This window comes from Tachyglossus aculeatus (genome assembly GCF_015852505.1).
Source record: "Tachyglossus aculeatus isolate mTacAcu1 chromosome 12 unlocalized genomic scaffold, mTacAcu1.pri SUPER_6_unloc_1, whole genome shotgun sequence".
Classification (NCBI taxonomy): Eukaryota; Metazoa; Chordata; class Mammalia; order Monotremata; family Tachyglossidae; genus Tachyglossus; species Tachyglossus aculeatus.
Window position 1 is genome coordinate 14,595,106 of NW_024044828.1, and position 21,027 is coordinate 14,616,132.

The following is a 21,027-nucleotide window of genomic DNA, read 5'->3' on the forward strand; positions in this document are numbered from 1 at the left end:
CCTAGCAAGGGTCCTCTCAGAGCTGGATAAAGGAGGGTTAGAGGTTCTACAGACGCAGGACAGTAGAATGGGCAGTCTGGATTTTAAAGGTCGTTTCTTCAAAGGATCCCAAAGCACTTCAAGTTCTGCTCATCGGAAATCACCAGCCCCATTTAACAGATGTGGCAAACAGAGGCACGGGGGACAAATGGCCACAAACCCCCACTTGGGGATGGTAGAGCTAGGATGAGAACTCAGATCTGACTTCCTCAAGTGCTCTCTCTCAGACAAAACTTGCCTTCACTATAAAGTACAAACAAAGCCCGCTAATGAGAAATCAATAGGTTGGTGAAAAATGTCCAAACTGGTATGTTCCTCCTGTACTTGTTGAGGCCAGAATCTCCTCCTGTGTCTGGCTCTGGCACCCATCCGTGACCAAACGAAATGTGGTGGTTGCCCTGGGGGCAAGGAGAGAGCTGCCTGCTGGGTTAAAAAAAAATCATTGCTCCAACTCAGGCTCTGAGTCAAGTGGGCATTTTCCTTCCAATCCACTCCAATCAGACTTGTCCCAGCTTTTTTCTAATGCTTCTGCTGAGCTTCTCAGGAAAGAAGGCAAGCCCGTCACTTGACTGGCATGGCTGCTTCTCTAATTGGGAGCAGGGTGACCTAGAGGAAAGAGCTTAGAACTGGGAGTCAGGAGACCTGGGTTCTAATCCCAGCTCTGCCCCTGGCCTGCTGGGTGACTTGGGGGCAAGTCATTGAACCTCTCAGTTTCTCAACCTTTAAAACAAGGATAAGTTACCTGCTCTCCTTACCTGTTAGATTGTCAGCCCCATGTGGGACAGGGATTGAGTCCAATCTGATCATCTTGTATTTACCCCAGCACCTGGCACTGAGCTTGGCAAAGAGTAGTACTTAATAAATACCATTAAAAAAATTCAAAACCATAACCTGGCCATCAGGGAAGGGAAAATTTTGGGAAACTGCTGCCACCTCTACTGTATTCTCCAAAGTTTTCCCAGCACTTACCGTATTCTCCAAAGGTCATCAAGGTATATTCTTGGCGTTCCACAATCCAGGACACCACCTTCACTCCAGCCCAGATCAAGAACATCCCCAGGGTGGCATCCAGGAGGAAGTTCATTAGGTAACTAAGAAGTGAGGCAGAGAAGAAACATTAGGCACATTAAGCACTCCTTGGCACTCCTTGTAACCCTCCTTTTGCTGGGAAAAAACATGGAAAAGCAGTGGCTACCTCCTCTTCATGCAAAGATCTCTCCCAAGTTAGCCCTGGGAAGATTAATTCAATGTGGAATCTTGTATTCTCAGAGGCATCATCATCATCATCATTAATGATGTCTACTGAGCACACTCCCCCTCTAGACTGTAAGCTTATTGGCTCATTGTGGGCAGGGAATGTATCTACTACTCTGTTATACTTTACTCTCCCTAGTGCTTAATACAGTGCTTTGCCCATAGTAAGTGCTCCATAAAAGATTGATCGAGCACTTCCTGTGGACAGAGCACTGAACCAAGGGCACAGTGGAAGGAGCACAGGCCTGGGAGTCAGAGGATATGGGTTCTAATCCTGACGCCATCACTTACCTGCTGTGTGACATTGCACAAGTCACTTAACTGCTCTGAGCCTCAGTTTCCTCATCTGTCAAATGGGGATAAAATACCTGTTCCCTCTTTGCGACTGTGAGCCCACTGTTGGGTAGGGACCGTCTCTATATGTTGCCAACTTGTATTTCCCAAGCGCTTAGTACAGTGCTCTGCACACAGTAAGCGCTCAATAAATACAATTGATTGATTGATTACATCTAAGCAGCATTATATCTAGCAGCATGGCCTAGTGGACACAGTATAGGCCTGGGAGCCAGAAGGACCTGGGTCCCAATCCCAGCTCTGCCACTTGCCTGCTGTGGGACCTTCAGCAAGTCACTTAACTTCTCTGTGCCTCAGTTACCTCATCTGCCAAATGGAGATTAAGACTGTGAGCCCCATGTGGGACAGGGGCTGTGTCCAACCTGATTAGCTGCATCTACCACAGCTCTTAGATCAATGCTTGACACATGGTAAGTGCTTAATAAATGCTATCATTATTACTACAATCCCATCTATCCCATTGCTTAGTACAGTCCTTGGCAATAGTGCCGAACAAATATGACAATTATAATAACTATTATTATTTAATTTTTAATTTTTTTATCAGATACTGAAATCAACTTGAACTTTTCTTAAAATGTTCATGGACTAGGAAATGTTATGCCTTCTTCACATAAGTATATTTAGAAAAAAACTTATTGTCTTAGTCCCTGAGAGACCAACCAACCATGGTGGAGAGAGACAGGGTACTGATTACAGATTCTCTTCTTGCTCATAATTGCCTCCTGAGTCAGTTTCCACCCACAACCCATCTGGTGAAAGTCAGATAAGCACAAACCCAGCTCTTTTGGTTCCAAGGACAACTACCCATCTCCCGCCCAGGGAGGACAGCTATACTCACAGAGAGCAGGGATCCTTTTCCGTGAGATCTGATAGGTAAATATTGGTGAAGTGGATGAAAAGGGCTCCAATCGCTTGCTTGGAGGTGTCATAAAACCTAAAAACACAGCATCTCCAGCTGCATAATTGTGGCCTCCCAGGGGGGTCAACAATTTTGATGTCACATGTTTCTAGGCCACATCACCCCGGCCACCAAGGAAGAGTTGTGAGTCTGAGCCTGGAAGTCCAAGTCCCTCTGAGGCTCAAATTCCTTCTATGAACTTCAAAACATTTGTCCTAGTGGATAAAGCAGAGACCTGGGAGCCAGAGGACCTGGTTTCCAATCCCAGCTCCACAACTTGTCTGCTGTGTGACCTTGGACAAGTCATTTCACTTCTCTGGGCCTTGGTTACCTCATCTGTAAAATGGGGATTGAGACTGTGAGCCCCATATAGTACAGGGACTGTGTCCAACCCCATTTGCTTGTATCCACCCCAGCGTTGAGTATAGTGCCTAGCATAAAGTAAGCACTTAAATACCACCATCATTATTATCATTATTATTAATAAAATGAGGATTCAAACTTGTTCCCCATCCTACTTAGACTTTGACCTCTATATGGGGCAGGGACTGTGCCTGACCTGATTAACTTGTACCTACCCCAGCAGTTCCAACAGTCCTTGACACATAGTAGGCGCTTAACAAAAACCACAAAAAAAATTAACATGGAGTTTTCAAAGTTCTAAGACCCAGCCCACAAAATTCTTCAACTCAGGATAATGCTTCACAACAGGATCCCAGCCAAACAAGTCTTAAATCAAAGTAGTATGAACAGTAAAAGAAGAAAGTATACTTTAATTTTTTAAATTCAAAGAAAAAATATCTTCTCCCACCATCCATAATAATTTGAAATAAGAAAATTCACTCAGTTGTGGCTCTGGCAAGCCTGGTCCATTTCAAAATTATGCTGGGATTCTTGCAAATCCCTTCAGTGACCTTTCCTGCTTCCTGGGAGCAGGCAGGCTTTGCAGTCAGGGTCAATTCATTCCTTCAGAGAATGATTTTAGAAACTGTCCAAGGAAAATGCATCGAATCGACTCCCCACTTCGGAAGCAACAATACTATTTCAAAATGCCACTGTTCTACATAAAGAAGGGGGATTGAGCTTCTAAACTTTAAGGAAAAAAGGGCCAATCTTCCCCCGCCTCAATTTCAAGAATGAAGACTGGCAGACTCTCACCATATCCTCCAAGGACGCCTTTCTTCTTCTGGTTCCTTGAAACGTTTCACTGGGAAGCAAAGAACCAGAGGTTAGTGTGCTGCTCCTTTGGGGCCAGGTTTCCCATTGTAGGAAGGCTGCCCCGCCGGGAGCTGGTCAAAACCCGGTGCTTGGAGAATTTGGAACCTGGATGAACCGAGCCTTCCCTGCAAGGCAGCGGGCACCTCCCTGTCCAAATCCGGGGCATCTGTCTCACTGGAGCCAGGCCTAGGAGCTACACATCGAGAGTTGAAAGCATGAGAGCTGGGTTAACGTGGTCACAATCAATTTCTGAATTCAATCCTTAATATTTATTGAATGCCTTGGGTGGTGGCACTTGGAAGAGGACAACAATAATCAAACAGTGGTATTTGCTGAGCACTGACCGAACAGCACACCGTGCAAGATATACCTTTCTTCCCCTCCAGGAACTTACAGTCCTTCAGTGAGAAACAAAAAATAATTGCAGGCCACTGGACTGTTAGATACTTGAGGGCAAGGATCTTGTCGACTAATTCTGTAGTATTTTCCCATGCACTTAGTACAGTGCTCTGCACACTGGAGGGGCTCAATAAATACCACCAATTGATTTATTGGGAAAGCCAGAAGAGAAATGAGGATAAAATAGGAAGCAGCACAAACACCTCAAAACAAACAGATGAACAGACATTAAAAAAGTGGTTTATTCAGAATTGTAGACCCTCCCTAAAGAGGAATTTTTTTAAAAAAATCACTGACTGCATCTAGAGTAGATGTGTCCAGAAACACTTTCACCCAAAGCACAGGCTGGTTTGACTTAATGTGGCTGGTTTCTCCATTTGGTTTTGTTTCACTTGGTGGTGCTGGTGCATTTAAAGTCAACTGACTTTCCAAAAGGCAAAATTCCATCCTGATGGCAATCTCACTTTTCCAATCTCTGGCCTGGTACCTAACCTGGTACAGGTTATCATCACAGAAGCAGGTTTCCCTCAAGAACAGATAAACGGTGATGCTTGGCTCCCCCTCCAATTCCTTCAAAAATCTAAAGTTTCTCTTTGATGTCTCCCAGAAACCAATTCTGCCATTTAAGGATTATAAACCCCAAAGGCTGGAAAACTCCAAAGGGAGACTCTATTCACTGATTTTTCTCCTCACGTGGCTTCTCTGCTGCGTGGCTGGAGTTTTTCAAGGCACAATCTTTTGCTTCCATCTGTCTGCCTTAAGTTCTTCCTGTAGTTATCCCTATATTCAATAGTAACTTTTCAGCTGTTTGGGCAGCCTCTGGCTGCGAGGCCCCAAATTGGACTTCGGGCTCAAACAAAGTGCCAGGTAAGGAATCAACACAAGCCCATCGAGCCCTACGATCAGAATTTTTCTGGGCATAGCCCCTACTCAGCTGGCCCAAACAGTCATCCTGGATGGGCAGGACGAGGGAGTGGCTGCTTACATCTACAGGGTGGCTCAGGCGGCCAATAGAGACTGGAGAAACCCTCAGGTTCCTGGCCATAAAATAGGGTTATTTTCAAAAACATCAAACACAAGGGAAGCAGCATGGCCTAAAGGACAGAGCCCAGGCCTAGGAGTCAGAAGAACCCGGGTTCTAATCCCGGATCCTCCACTAGTCTGCTGTGTGACCTCGGGCAAGTCACTTCACTTCTCTGTAACTCAGTTACCTTATCTGTAAAATGGGGATTAAGACTTTGAGCCCTAAGTGGGACAGGGACTGTATCCAACCTGATTAGTTTGTACTTACCCCAGCATTTAGAACAGTGCTGGACACATTAAAAATGCTAAACAAATATCATCATCACATTTCATGTTTACAAAATGCAGTGGTAGCCACTTCTCCCAAGTACATTTGAATATGATAATAATAGTAATAATGGCATTTATTAAGTGCTTACTATGTGCAAAGCACTGTTATGAGCTCTGGGGAGGTTACAAGGTGATCAGGTTGTCCCACGGGGGGCTTGCAGTCTTCATCCCCATTTTTACAGATGAGAGAACTGAGACCCAAAGAAGTTAAGTGATTTGCCCAAAGTCACACAGCTGACAATGGGCAGAGCCGGGATTTGAACCCATGACCTCTGACTCCAAAGCTCGGGCTCTTTTCCACTGAGCCACGCTGCTTCTCTGATCACACTCGCTCCCTCTGAAAACTGGCCTGCATAAATAAACCACTAAATCCCCCATAATGCTGGCTTCTTCACTCAATCCAGCAAGAGAGATGCCCAGCATGTTTTGTTTGTTGGAAAAATAACCATGACACCATCCAATCTAAATACTACCCGTGACTGGAAGTCTAAGGGCTTTGTCCTCCTCATCCAACATTTTCCTCCAAACCTGTCACGCTCTCATGCACGCATGCAGGATTATCCCAGACCTTGGGAAGAAGCAGTATTTTCCAAGTGACAAATGAACACTCTTAAAAACTTGGCTAAGTCTTCTGACTAATGGTGGGCCGGCTGAATGTGACTGCATCTCTTCTGGGACACCCCAATCCTTAGTCTCTCCCTTGCATGCATGCCCGGAGGCCAGACTTATTAGGATCATGGAGAGGAAATGGAGAGGTTGGCTCAGAATAAATTGGAAAAGGAAAGGATCTGAAATGTATATCTGGCTTCTGTTGGAAACTCCCAACTCCCTGACTTCCCTTCACTCTGTCCTCATGGCAGTTTGGATGGATCCAACCCCAAAAGGGTTAGAGCTGTCTCACCCTCGATAGAAGCACTAACCACCACCCAGGATGTTCCAAACAATTCTGGGTCGGGCGGGGGGGGCGGTCCCAGGATGTGCCAAATGATTCTGGGGGCTCCCAGGATGTCCAAACAATTCTAGTAGGGGTGGTTATCCAACCCCCAGGCCTGTGACCTTGCTGCCTAACAATGATTGATTGACTAAAGGAAATTTGACAGGTAGGAAAAGGGCAATGGGAAGTACAGGGAGTAGGACATTCATTCATTCATTCAATTGTATTTATTGAGTGTTTACTGTGTGCAGAGCACTGTACTAAGCACTTGGGAAGTACAAATTGGCAACATATAGAAACGGTCCCTACCCAACAACAGGCTCATGCTGTTTAGACTTGGCAAGCAGCACTGCAGTGGTGGGGAAGATTGTACATAGAAACCACCAGGAGAGAAGAATTAAGAAGAGCTGGAAGTCAGAGAATAAGGAGAAAGGGAACAGAAACCCCAATCTTCTCATCTACAACATTTAAATTTAATTTTTGACTGTCTTTCTCCCCCATTAGCTTATCAGCTCATTAAGGGCAGGAAATGTGCATCTTGTTTGGGTTACCTTCTCCCAAGCGCTCAGTCTGGTGGCTTTAGACGTACTAGATGCTCAATAAATACTATTGATTGATTTCCAGGACACTAAGTTATAGTTTATCTTATCAAATGAAGGATTGTTTTCTGCAAAGTTTTTTCTATCTCTAATTAAGAGTCCCAACCCAAAGATGACATGGTACTCTCATATAACTGAAAAGAGCTCTAATAATTATTATTTTTGTTTAAATACACTATTTTTGGCAGGAAAATTTCCAATTGCATTCTGGAAGGAGTTAGTGTCTGAGATCCTTCTGGAGTTGGGGTTTTCCCTGGCCACCCAGTTTCTCCCCTTGGTAATCAGGTGATCATGAGAAGCAGCATGGCTTAGTGGCAAGAGCACGAGCTTGGGAGTCAGAGGCCGTGGGTTCTAAATCTGGCTCCGCCACTTATCGGCTGTGTGACCTTGGGCAAGTCACTTAACTTCTCTGTGCCTCAGTTACCTCATCTGTAAAACGGAGATTAAGACTGTGAGCCCCACGCGGGACAACCTGATTACCCTGTATCTACCCCAGCGCTTAGAACAGGGCTTGGCACATAGTAAGTGCCTAACAAATACCATCATTATCATATTCATCGCTCATTCCCTTCATATCAATTCTCTGATCTGGGTGAAGGAGGTGAGGAGGGAGTGCTGTAGGGGAGAAGAGACACTTGGCCCTCCAAACCCTTTTCCTTCCTAACGGCCAGCCAACCTTCACATCCTGCAGAAAGTTCCCTTTGAAATTATTTTCCAGTCCGCCGGGTAAACGGACACCACAGTCCTTTCTCTTGTGAAAACATTTGTCAAGGAATCTTGTCCGCAACTTTCCAAAGTTTGGCTCAGCCCAGGGTTGGATAGACTGATCGATGGTGCCATCTACTGTAGGAACAAAACAAAACTATCCCAGAAAAGGTTCCAGGGAGGAATTTAGGGGAAAAAAAATGCATTTTTTTTCTGCAACCAAAGATGATTGTAGTGTCAGAATTAATCCATGGGCTGGACTTCCCCATGGTAATAATCATCATCATTATGGTATTTGCTAAGCACTATGTGCCAAGCACTGTATTGTCTTCAGAACTTATCCTTTAGTTCCTAGTCCTACACGATGAAGGATTCATTTCCATCTTGGCAAAAACAAAGACCTTTTTTTCCCAAGCCAGAGCTAAATATATCCAATATACTATTCACATCTTAAATCCAAGGTTTCTGCAGTAAAATGAAAATACAGCATTGGAAAGAAAATCATAATTGACTATAATGAAGTTTCCAGTGCAACACTAGAGGAACCCAAATTCCAAGATCACTGTGAAGTTCATTCATTCATTCAATTGTATTTATTGAACGCTTACTGTGTACAGAGCACTGTACTAAGCGCTTGGGAAGTACAAGTCGGCAACATATAGAGACGGTCCCTACCCAACAAGGGGCTCACAGTCTAGAAGGGGGAGAAAGACAACAAAACAAAACATGTAGATAGGTGTCAAAATCGTCAGAACAAGTAGAATTAAAGCTATATGCACTTCATTAACAAAATAAATAGAATAGTAAGTATGTACAAGTAAATAGAGTAATAAATCTGTACAAATATATATAAGTTCTGTGGGGAGGGGAAGGAGGTAGGGCGGGGGATGGGGAGGAAGAGAGGAAAAAGGGGGCTCAGTCTGGGAAGGCCTCCTGGAGGAGGTGAGCTCTTGGGCTTTGAAGGGAGGAAGAGAGCTAGCTTGGCGGATGTGTGGAGGGAGGGCATTCCAGGCCAGGGGTCGATGGCGGGACAGGCGAGAATGAGATACAGTGAGGAGGTTAGTGGCAGAGGAGCGGAGAGTGCAGGCTGGGCTGTAGAAGGAGAGAAGGGAGGTGAGGTAGGAGGGGGCGAGGTGATGGACAGCCTTTAAGCTGAGAGTGAGGAGTTGTCACTTCCCTGACTGCAGGACAAAGTCCTGGCCTGAGCTCCACAAATCACGAGGGGGAAGAAGGAAAGGGAGGAAAGGAGGTTGGAAGGGTAAGGCTTGGCCCTACAAACCCATTTTCCTTTCTGCGGGTGAAAATGATTTTTAAAGACTGTGCCTTGCTGCTGATCCTGCTCAAAAGCTCTTGCCCGGCTGCAGACGAGTTTCAAAGCTGCCAAAAACCACAGCTGAGAATGAGATCATCTGAGCACTGATACAGCTACTCCTCCAAACCCTTCCCACTCACACTGGCCTCACCCACCACGGGAAGTGTAGGCCATTCGAGGTTCTGGAGAGCTGTGAGGCCATTACAGGTTTTGAAGGGTGTAAGAGGTTTAATAAGAACCACATGAATTTCCCAGAGGTCCACTGGAAATTACCCAAAGGTTCCAAAGCATTTTAACATCTGCAATCTATGAACCAATTGATTACACTTCCTTTTAGAGATTATTGAAATGCAAATACAGGTTTGCACAATGCAGCCAAGACTTTAGATCCTGCAGTGATCTTTTCTCTCTCTCTCTCTCACACACACACACACACACACACACACACACACACACACACACACAAGTTTCACTGTCAGTGGTGTCTTCTTTGCGTATGGATACCACCACAAATGACAACTTTTCACTGTGTGCAGGGGCAAGAAGGGGCAAAGGTTTTTGTGTGTGTGTTGGTGGGGAGGTGAGGAATCAAGATAAGAGATGGGACAGAATTTAAAGAATTAACAGGGCAGAGAGTCATTTTGGGGGGTCTTTTTATTCATTCATATTTGTGAGCACTTATTTGGGGCAAAGCACTGTACTGAACAGTGAGCCCCTTCTAGAGTGAGCCTCCCCCTTCTAGACTGTGAGCCTGTTGTTGGGTAGGGACCGTCTCTATATGTTGCCAACTTGTACTTCCCAAGTGCTTAGTACAGTGCTCTGCACACAGTAAGCATTCAATAAATACGATTGAATGAATGAATGAATGAACAAGAGTACAATAATAACAGACATTCCCTGCCCACAACAAGCCTTAAAGGGAAACTCTCAGGTCTTATTCGAGGCTAGGTTTGAGCAAGTGTAGATTCAACCTACCCATGTGGGACAGGGATTGTCTGAATTGCTTACGTTGTGTTGAAGCAGCATGACCTGGTGGACAAAGCAGCGGACCTGAGTTCTAATCCCAACTCTTCCACTTGTCTGCTGTGTGGCAAGTCAGTTCACTTCTCTATCTTCTTCTACTTCTCTATGCATCGGTTCCCCCTCATCTATAAAATGGGGATTAAGAACGTGAGCCTCATGTTGGAAGTGGACTGTGTCCAACCTATCTTGTATCTACCCCAGCACGTAGTACAGTGCCCGGCACAAAATAAGCACTTAAAAAAATCTATCCCAGTGATTACCACAGTGCTTGGAATTTAGAAATTTTGTTTTTAATAGTATTTGTTAAGTTCTTACTATGTGTTAAGCACTCTAAGCACTGGGGCTGATATGAATTAATTAGGTTCTTAGCAACCACTGTTATTATTATTCTTATTGTAAACAAACTGTTGAGAGAAAGAGCTATAGTTCAGTCATATTTATTGAGTGCTTACTGTGTACAGAGCACTGTACTAAGTGCTTGGGAGAGTACAATATCAGATTAAAACAGGCAAATTCCCTGCCTATATACTTATTGATCAGATGTCTTATTCATGACCCTTTTTTTTTTTAATTTCCATGGAAGTCATGTTGATTCTTCCTTACAGATGAGGAAACCGAGATTCAACAATGTTAAGTGACTTGCCCGAAGTCACACAGCAAGCTGGTGGTGGAGCTAAGAGTGGAATCTGTGAGTGGAATCTGTGTCTCCTGACTCTCAATCCAGTGGCTACCTATCTCCCCTCCAGTCCCTCACAGAAGCAGGGGAACCCTGCTCCCTGGAAGGAGGGTCCGGGGTTGAACAAGGGGAGGGAAGGGCAACTACCTGTTTGATGGCTCCATGTCAACCCACACTGGCCTGATTTGGGCTCAAGGATTCAGGCAGGGCCAGGCTGAGAACCCTCTGCCCCTCACCCCCCATCCTGGCCCCAGGGTGTAGAGCTGGCAATCCAGCCAGGAAAAAATGACAGATTAAGAGGAGAGAGGTTAATGGCCTACACCTTGTTGAGCAGAGTTTACCACACCTCATTAGATGTAAAGGAGTTAAGAGAGTTATCTCAGAAGGGTAATTATCAGAGTCAGTAAGACTGCTGTATTAAAAGATAAGAGTGAGTCTCAGAGAAATAATGAACTGCCTAATAGGGCATCTGGGGGCAGAGCTGTCTCGTTGTGAAAGCCTGGAAAGCCGGTAAGATCACTAGAGTCCCACAGAGGCCACCTCCAGGGTGTTGCCCACCCACCCTGGGGCCCTGGGAAGCAGAACATTAAGGAGAGGACTGGCTGAGGGGGAGGCAAGGGACCCAGAGCCAAGGCCCTACTCTGCCAGTCATCTGCCCTAAGACCCTGGGAAAGTCACTTAACCTCTCTGGGCCTCAGTTTCTTCACAGACTGTGAGCCCACTTCTAGACTGTGAGCCCACTACTGGGTAGGGACCGTCTCTATATGTTGCCAACTTGTACTTCCCAAGCGCTTAGTACAGTGCTCTGCACACAGTAAGTGCTCAATAAATACGATTGATTGATTGATTGATGTAAAATGGGGATAAAATATCCTCAGACTGTGAACCCTGTATGGAACTGGGATTGTATCCAATCTGATTATCTGAATCTGCCACTCCAGTGTTTAGCATGTAGAACACACTTAATAAATACCATCATTTCCAAATCCGTTTCAGCAACTTGATGGTTTACTTGGTAGTATTCTTGGAGACCAGCCAAGATTTGCACAACAAAAGTTTTATATGTATTTCCATTATTTTGGTGAATCAAAGATGTCCTGTAGGACATACAAGATAGTCCCTTGTTTCTGTGGTAGTTTCACTGCCCACTCACTGCTGCCCAAGTATCTTCTGCACAGCTTTTCCTAATGAGTGACCACTCACCCAATGGTATTTAAGTGCTTACTCTGTGCAGAGCACTGTACTAAGCATTTGAGAGAGCACAGTAGCCACTGGAAAACATTTGCAAAAACATTTCTGCCATCAGAGAGACGCAAGGTGTTTTTCAAAATGTTTATGTGGCAGCTAAAAAGAGTTTGCGAGAAGACTTGAAAATCTCCACAGTGGGTTTTTGTTTTGCCGAAGCAGATAAAACTTTCTATAGTGACCATTTATTTTTATTTTTTCAGGATCTATGCATTCATCCAACTATACTGAGCCATGGAGTGTCCTTCTAGAAGGAAAGATTATGGGACTGGGAGTCAGGAGATCCTGGGAGAAGGGACTAGAATCTAGGTCTCCTGACTCGCAGTCCCGTGATCTTTGGAACCTCCTTGGCTCAACATAATTGGACAAATGCATATATCCTGAAAAAAAATAATCAGTGGTAATAATAATAATGGTATTTGTTAAGCTTACTATGTGCCAAGCACTGTTCTAAGCTCTGGGGTACATACGAGGTAATCAAGTTGTCCCATGTGGGGCTCACAGTCTTAATCCCCATTTTACAGATGAGGTAACAGGCACAGAGAAGTGAAGTGACTTGCTCAAGGTCACACAGCAGACAAGTGGCGGTGGACAGGATAAGAAACCAGGTCCTCTGACTCCCAAGCCCGGGCTCTTTCCACTAAGCCATGCTGCTTCCCATGGTCACTTGATAAAGTGAATCGACTACAGAAAATTATATCTCTAATAGCACTAGTGGAATTGTTCTTTGTGGAACATGGAACCAAGGCCACGAGACAAATTATTTTATTAATGATGTGTATATAGCTATAATTCTATTTATTCTGATGGTATTGACACCTGTCTACTTGTTTTGTTGTCTGTCTCCCCCTTCTAGACTGTGAGCCCGATGTTGGTTAGGGACCATCTCTGTTGCCAATTTGTACTTCCCAAGTGCTTAGTACAGTGCTCTGCACACAGTAAGCGCTGAATAAATACGATCGAATGAATGAATGAAATTATTTTGCTTCTTGTTTTTAAGATGGGTCTTCCACTATGTGCAGGGGAAGGGTCTCCACAGAGACAAGAATACTTGCGGATCAGCCCTATGCCACTGAGTAGGGCTTTTCCTAGGTAAGACTCCACTCTAACTTTCCTCCTAAACAAGGCTTTGCTGGCTTGCTCCCCTGGGGATTCATCTCATTCCTCATTGTTTTGGAGAACAATGAAAGGAAGAGATGGGCCCAGCTGTTAGAAACATTTTGAAGAGTGACGCCTGCTCAAACAAATGGAAGGGGCTCTGTCAGGCATCTGCCTTGGGCAGGAAGACAAGAGACTATGTCAGGTGACCCTCACACAAAAGGGGGCTTGGTCCTCCATGTCCAGAAGAGTAAGCAACTCTAAGTAAGCCCCTCGATTTTGAAAGGGCCAAGAATTCAAGGGATGAATGCTTCCAAGAAGCAATTCCCCCACAACCAAACCCATGGATGAGTATTTCCAAGAAACAATCCTCCCCACCAAACCCATAGATGAATGCTTCCAAGAAATGCACCGCCCCACACACCCACACACACACACAAAAAAAGGATAAACACTTCCAGGAAATGACTCCCTAAAGACCTGGGTTCTAATCCCAGCTCCACCACTTGTCTGTTGGGCAAGTCACTTCACTTCTCTGTGCTTCAATTACCTCATTTGTAAAATGGGAATTAAGACCGTGAGCCCCATGGGCGACATGGTCTGTGTCCAACTTAACTTCTATCTACCCCAGCGCTTAAAACAGTGCCTGACACATAATAAGCACTCAATACCACTAAAAAAAAAATCCAAGGATGAATGGCTCTATCGTTTCACCATTTTTTTCCCATAGGATGGATGACCCACTGGTTGTCCATGGGAGGAGGTGAGCTTCAGGTTGGAAATGAGATAGGATCCTGGCAGAGGAGAGAGTCAGAGAGCTGGAAAGGATCTCAAGAGGTCAATTTAGCGAGCCTCCTCCTCTAGGCAGAGGATGCCTAGATCAACAAGAACAGATGAAAATATGATGGACACCCCACCCTCCCTCCACTTCTCCCCACCAACACAATTCGACAGGGAACTATCTAGTATTTCAAAGCAGCAAGGATAATAGTGGGCCAACAGAAACCCCCAGGTGTAAGTCAGGAGTTTTGAAACAACCAACATCCATCCTACAGATAGCTTTGAGAGGACCGGCAGGGAGTGCTAAGGAGAGACTTAGCAGTGGAGACCCAGCCTCTCCTTGGTTCTTCAGAGGGGTCTCTCCCCAGCTTGGGAGTGGGGTGGGGAGAGGCCATTGCTGGCTACCCACAAGCAGGTTTCTCACCCACCCTCCTACTTGTCCTCCCTCAAACTCTCCAGATAGCGCTCTGCCCTCCCTCTACTGCTTTTCCCTGTTCATCAAGCTTTCCCTCTCTGGATCCCCAGCTTCCACTTGCCCTTTCTCCTTTCCCCCACAATGCCACCATTGCATCTGTTTCCAGGATTAATAGACAAAGCGGCAAAGACGATAGCCTTTAACCACCGGTTTCTTCCAAGGCCTCTGGGTTGGGAAACATGCCTGCCTTGACTCTGTGGAAACAGCACCAGTTCATGTAATAATATTTCACGGGTCGGGTGGGCGTGAACAGCGTTTGATGCTTTTAACGCCCACTGCTTCAGTAAACAACATCTCTAAGGAACAGTCCACGCTGACTCTGCCATGGGGAAGGGGAGGGAGAATACAAGGGCCAGAATTCAACGTCTGGATGACAAGCGAGGCACTGTCAGCGCTGGGGTATCGTCCCATATGGGGTGAGTTCCTTGACCCAGCCTTTTGTGAATCTCTGTGAATGGGAAAAGGTTCCCTTTGTTCCAGCGCTTCCTCATCACAAACCGAACACAAAAACTACCCATCTGTTAACGCAGCAGAAGGCCCTGTCTGTCTCCTTGGCCAGAACGGAGCTTCTATTGACCCACAACATGGTCGGATAGCAAAGTTGAAACCTGACATTCCCCCATCAGACTGACCTCTCCCCATCCACTCCATGGAAGACATCGCCAACTTATCCCAGGGCAAACTCGGGTTCTTTAATGGCAAAGGCAGTGTCGTTGGATTTTCCTCCACCCAACCTCTCCTGGAGCTCACCTTTTCAGCCCATCATCTTTTCACAGCCCTCAAAACTCTACCAGAAACCCAGCTCCTCCTTGGCTTCCCCTAGGAAATGGTCAACTTGGGCAAAGGATCATTATTAAGTTAATGCCAGCATTTGAGAGCCAGGAAGAAATAAATCTTCCCTCTTAATTGACAAGAGATTATTAGAATAATACATTGTTTTGTTTACTACATGCTAAAAAGGATGCTGAGAAACCAGAGAGGATTCAGAAAAGAATTAAAAATATGATTAGAGGGACAGAAAAGTAACTATTATAGTTAGGAATTGGGAGTCTTTAGATAATCCTGAAAGGGTCTCATCTCCTTATAGACCATTAGTAATTTTAAGAGGTTGCTTGCCAGTTCATTTCTACAGAAGACAAAAGTAGACTAAACTGCAGTATCGAGCATGCACCGAGTGCAAAACACTGTACTAAGCACGTAGGGAAGTATAACAGCAGAAGAAGACGCACTCCCTGCCCACAAGAAGATTACACTAGCACATTTTGTAGCTACCCCAGTGCTTAATTCAGCATTTGGCATTCATTCATTCAATCGTATTTATTGAGCGCTTACTGTGTGCAGAGCACTGTACTAAGCGCTTGGGAAGTACACGTAGTCAGTGCTTAAAAAATACCACAATTATTATTATTTAGAATTTCTTGATTTTCCAGTCAATTAAACCCTGGCACCGGCTATGGTGGAAGGCACCGGACCCAGGAATAGTGGCTCTGGAACAACACTAGGAATATTAAAAATGAACAGACGACCTCCTTCTTGGATAGTTTAGACACAGGAGACCAGACTAAGCCCCTTTGATCTTTTCCACTGCTACACTTCTGAATGCAGTCCTGGAGAACTTTGCGCTCTCCGGTCCTCAGGGGCTGAAGGCAAACTCTTGGGAAGCCAGTGCCACCGGGCAGGGACCAGAAGGGGCCAGAATTCCAACCTGCTGCATCACTATGCATCAGAGAGGGACGGCTGTGTTTAGTGGGGTGATTCCCTGGATCCACTGAAGCACAGTTTGAAACAATGCGGCATTGCTGTTGTCAGCTGGGGGGCGGCAGCTGCTGGCTGAAAATGCTGGCGAGCGGCGAGCGGCAAGAAGGAGGCCCCCCGTTTGAGAAGCAACGCACCATCTGCCAGACTAAAAGGCTCTTTAAAGTAGCCCTGGAGAAAGGGGAGCGATCCGTGTTGGCTGCAGGTTCGTTCCGCACATGCGATCGCCATGGCGAGGAGTTCAGGTTACAAATGGGAGACTCTACCCCTACTTCCTTTACCTTCTGTGCCCTCTATGCACTTGGATCTATTCTCTTTCGGCACTTAATCTTCACCCCCTCCTCAGCCCCACAACAGATGTACATATCTATAATTTACTTTAATGTCAGCCTCCCTCTCTAAGGTCCTTGTGGGTAGGTAATGTGTCTACCAACTCCGCTGTATTAATAATAATAATAATAATGTTGGCATTTGTTAAGCGCTTACTATGTGCAAAGCACTGTTCTAAACGCTTGGGGGGATACAAAGTGATCAGGTTGTCCCACGTGGGGCTCACAGTCTTAATCCCCATTTTACAGATGAGGTAACTGAGGCTCAGAGAAGTTAAGTGACTTGCCCAAGGTCACACAGCAGACATGTGGCGGAGCCGGGATTCGAACCCATGACCTCTGACTCCAAAGCCCGTGCTCTTTCCACTGCGCCACGCTGCTTCTCCTAAGCACTTAGCACAGTACTCTGCACACAGTAAGTGCTCAAGCAATACCAGTGATTGACCATTTAAACTGCCTGTAGGGTCCAACCTTTACAATTTTACAATCACTCACACACCCGGGTGGAATTCCACTGGCAGTTTTGTCTTCAAAAGTAAGGTGAAGTGCTTGCAATCTAGAAGGGAGTAAACAGGCACATAATCAAGCGATGATATTAATTGAGCACTTACTGTATGCAAAGCCCTGAACTAAGCACTTGGGAGAGTACAGTAGAGTAGGTAGACCTGATCCCTGCCATAGTACAATCATTTCAATTCCAAAATTAACCATGTAAAATGAAGTTAGTCATGGTTCTTGGAGAGAGGAAGGGATCTGGACACAATCTACGCTAAATAGATCTGCCCTTACCTTTGCTAAACTGAAATGGCACTCAAGTAGATAAAATACTTCAGAGGTTGAGGAGGAAAGGGAAGGGAGGTGTTGAAGCCAAAGTAAATTATGCAGTGTTATTTTGAAGTGGAAGAGCTCTTTAAAAGTGTCCATATGGACAGGGATCAAGTCTACCGACTCGGTTTTATTACACTCTCCCAAGTGCTTAGTACAGAGCTCAGCTCACAGTAAGCGCCCAATAAATACCATGGATGATTGATTCAACAAAGCTATTGCTAAAAAGCACTAAAATGGGAGGCTGCTGAATTAGGTTTCCTTTTGTTAGGTTAAACACACTTGGTAGAGGTTTAATTGCTAAGTTTCTTGAAGAATGGGCTTCAAATTACTTTGCACTCTCCTTTCAGAGCTTAACCCCTTAACGCAGGGAGAGAGAACTCGATGGAGTTAATAAGAGGCTTTAGGAAAATTCAATTAATCAGATTGTCAACTTCTTGGGGGTGGGGAGGGGTAGGAGAGGGGCAATTGTTCCTCAATTTCACCCTCTTCTCCTACCCTTTAATCAGCCTGTCAATCCCCACTTTCTATTTTATCTTCCCTCAAATGGCTAACAACCTCTCATTGTTAAGCCTGAACATACACTTCTGTCACAGTTTTGAAAACTTTCGCTTAGATCCACTCTTCCGCCCACCGTGAATGTCCTTACCATCTGTGCCACTCAACCCAAAGAGCTACAGCCTCATTCTTTCTTCTCAATATAACTCGATCATCAATCATGGTATTTATTGAGCACTTACTGTGTGCAGAGCACTGTACTAAGCGCTTGGGAGAGGTACAATATAATAGAGTTGGTAGGCATATAGCCTGCTTACTCCGCACCAACTTTTTTTACTTAGTTCCACCTCCGGCTTATAAAACAAACAAGCAGTGTGGACTAGTGGGATGGACATGAATCTGCAAATTAGAGGACCTGGGTTCTAATCCCTGCTCTGCCACCAACCTGCTGTGTGACCTTGAGCAAGTCACTTGGCTTCTCTTGGCCTCAGTTCCCTGATTTGCAAAATGTGGATCCAATACCTGTTCTTCCTCCTACTTGACTGTGAGGCCCATGTGGGACCTGCTTATTTTGTATCTACCCCAGTATTTATTACAGTGCTCCGCACATAGCAAGCGCTTAATACCATTACTAAAACCACCCACCCACCAAAATGTGTTAATCTTATCCCATCCTCCTTCCAAGAAGTCTCAGGACTGTGCCCTACTGAAGGATCTAGTATCAACCCCAGCCTGCAGCACATAGTAAAGCACTTAAATGCAGTCTTTTAGAGTGTGAGCCCGTTGTTGGGTAGGGACCGTCTCTATATGCTGCCAACTTGTACTTCCCAAGCGCTTAGTACAGTGCTCTGCACATAGTACGGGCACAATAAATACGATTGAATGAATGAATAAATGCTACAGTTATTATGGAACACTGTGAGATTATTTCTTGATTTCTAGGACTCAACAGCTAAAGAGCACGGGCTTGGGAGTCAGAGGTCATGGGTTCAAATCCTGGCTCCGCCGATTGTCAGCTGTGTGACACTGGACAAGTCACTTAGCTTTTCTGTGCCTCAGTTACCTCGTTTGTAAAATGGGGATTAAGACTGTGAGCCCCACGTGGGACAACCTGATCACCTTGTATCCTCCCCAAAGCTTAGAACAGTGCTTTGCACATAATATGCGCTTAACAAATACCATCATTATTATTATTAAAAACTGACAGTTCTATTTGTTCTGTCGACTTGACACCTGTCCACATGTTTTGTCTGTCTCCCCCTTCTAGACAGCGAGTCCGTTGTTGGGTAGGGAACGTCTCTATATGTTGCCAACTTGTACTTCCCAAGCGCTTAGTACAGTGCTCTGCACACAGTAAGCGCTCAATACGATTGACTGAATGAATGACGGGGGTGGGGGGGCCTGTTCCCTGGAAGGGTCTGCTACCACAGGTAACTTATTACACATTCCCGCACAAACAACTGTATTCAGTCCTCACAGGTAACAGTTCCCAAGCCACAACTTCCAGAACTTGGGAGGATTTGGGAAAGGAAAGTTACAGAAGTTGTGGAGTTGTGGGCTTGGACACCCAGGGGCAGGGGGGACCGACCCCGGCCAGGCCAGCTACGTGTCGCCCATTCATTCATTCAACCATATTTACTGAGCGCTTACCGTGTGCACAGCACTGTGGTAAGCGCTTGGAAAGTACAATTTGGCAACAAATAGAGGCAATCCCTACCCAACAACGGGCTCACAGTCTAGAAGCGGCATAGCCTGATCTTGGGCAAGTCACTTAACTTCTCTGTGCCTCAGTGACCTCATCTGTAAAATGGGGATTGAGACGGTGAGCCCCACGTGGGACAACCTGATGACCTTGTATCCACCCCGGCGCTTAGAACAGTGCTTTGCACATAGTAAGCGCTTAATAAATGCCATTATTATTATTATTATTATCATTTTGACCTTGCATCCACCCCAGCACTTAGAACAGTGTTTGGCACCTAGTAAGCGCCTAATAAATGTCATTGTTATTATTATTATGACCTTGTAGCCACCCCAGTGTGTAGAACAGTGCTTGGCACCTAGTAAGCGCTTAATACATGCCCTTATTAATATGACCCTGTATCCACCCCAGCGTTTAGAACAGTGCTTTGCACCTAATAAGCGCTTAATACATGCCATTATTATTATTATTATGACCTTAATCCACCCCAGCGCTCAGAACAGTGCTTGGCACCTAGTAAGCGCTTAGTAAATGCCATTATTATGACCTTGTAGCCACCCCAACGCTCAGAACAGTGCTTGACACCTAGCTAGCTCTTAATAAATGCCATTATTATGACCTGGTATCCACCCCAGCGCTCAGAACAGTGCTTAGCACCTAGTAAGCGCTTAATAAATACCATTATTATGACTCTGTATCCACCCCAGCGTTCAGAACGGTGCTTTGCACCTAGTAAGTGCTTAGTAAATGCCATTACTATAACCTTGTATCCACCTCAGCGCTCATAACACTGCTTGGCACCTAGTAAGCGCTCAATAAATGCCATTATTATGACCTTGTATCCACCCCAGCGCTCAGAACAGTGCTTGGCACCTAGTAAGCGCTTAATAAATGCCATTATTATGGCTCTGTATCCACCCCAGCGTTTAGAACAGTGCTTTGCACCTAGTAAGCTCTTAATAAATGCCATTATTATGACCTTGTATCCACCCCAGCGCTCAGAACAGTGCTCGGCACCTAGTAAGCGCTTAATAAATGCCATTATTATGGCTCTGTATCCACCCCAGCGTTTAGAGCAGTGCTTGGCACCTAGTAAGCGCTTAATAAATGCAATTACTGTGACCCTGTATCCACCCCAGCGTTTAGAACAGTGCTTTGCACCTAGTAAGCGCTTAATAAATGCCATTACTAGGACTCTGTATCCACCCTGGCGTTCAGAACAGTGCTTGGCACCTAGTAAGCGCTTAATAAATGCCATTATTATGACCTTGTATCCACCCCAGCGTTCAGAACAGTGCTCGGCACCTAGTAAGCGCTTAATAAATGCCATTATTATGGCTCTGTATCCACTCCAGCGCTCAGAACAGTGCTTGGCACCTAGTAAGCGCTTAATAAATGCCATTACTATGACTCTGTATCCACCCCAGCGTTTAGAACAGTGCTTGGCACCTAGTAAGCGCTTAATAAATGCCATTACTATAACCTTGTATCCACCCCAGCGTTCAGAACAGTGCTTGGCACCTAGTAAGCGCTTAATAAATGCCATTATTATG

The 21,027-nt window shown here is 45.3% G+C and overlaps 1 protein-coding gene across 1 annotated transcript in view; it reads right to left on the bottom strand.

Moving 5' to 3' along the window:
- Nucleotides 1-21,027, bottom strand: part of LOC119921069 (store-operated calcium entry regulator STIMATE-like) — a 31,686-nt gene that overhangs the window by 9,023 nt on the left and 1,636 nt on the right. The window contains exons 2-4 of the mRNA XM_038741415.1: nucleotides 3,707-3,755; nucleotides 2,489-2,584; nucleotides 1,009-1,130 (exon numbers count right to left, since the gene is read on the bottom strand). Coding sequence (XP_038597343.1) covers nucleotides 1,009-1,130; nucleotides 2,489-2,584; nucleotides 3,707-3,755 — 267 coding nt within the window. The remainder of the gene's footprint in view (nucleotides 1-1,008; nucleotides 1,131-2,488; nucleotides 2,585-3,706; nucleotides 3,756-21,027) is intronic.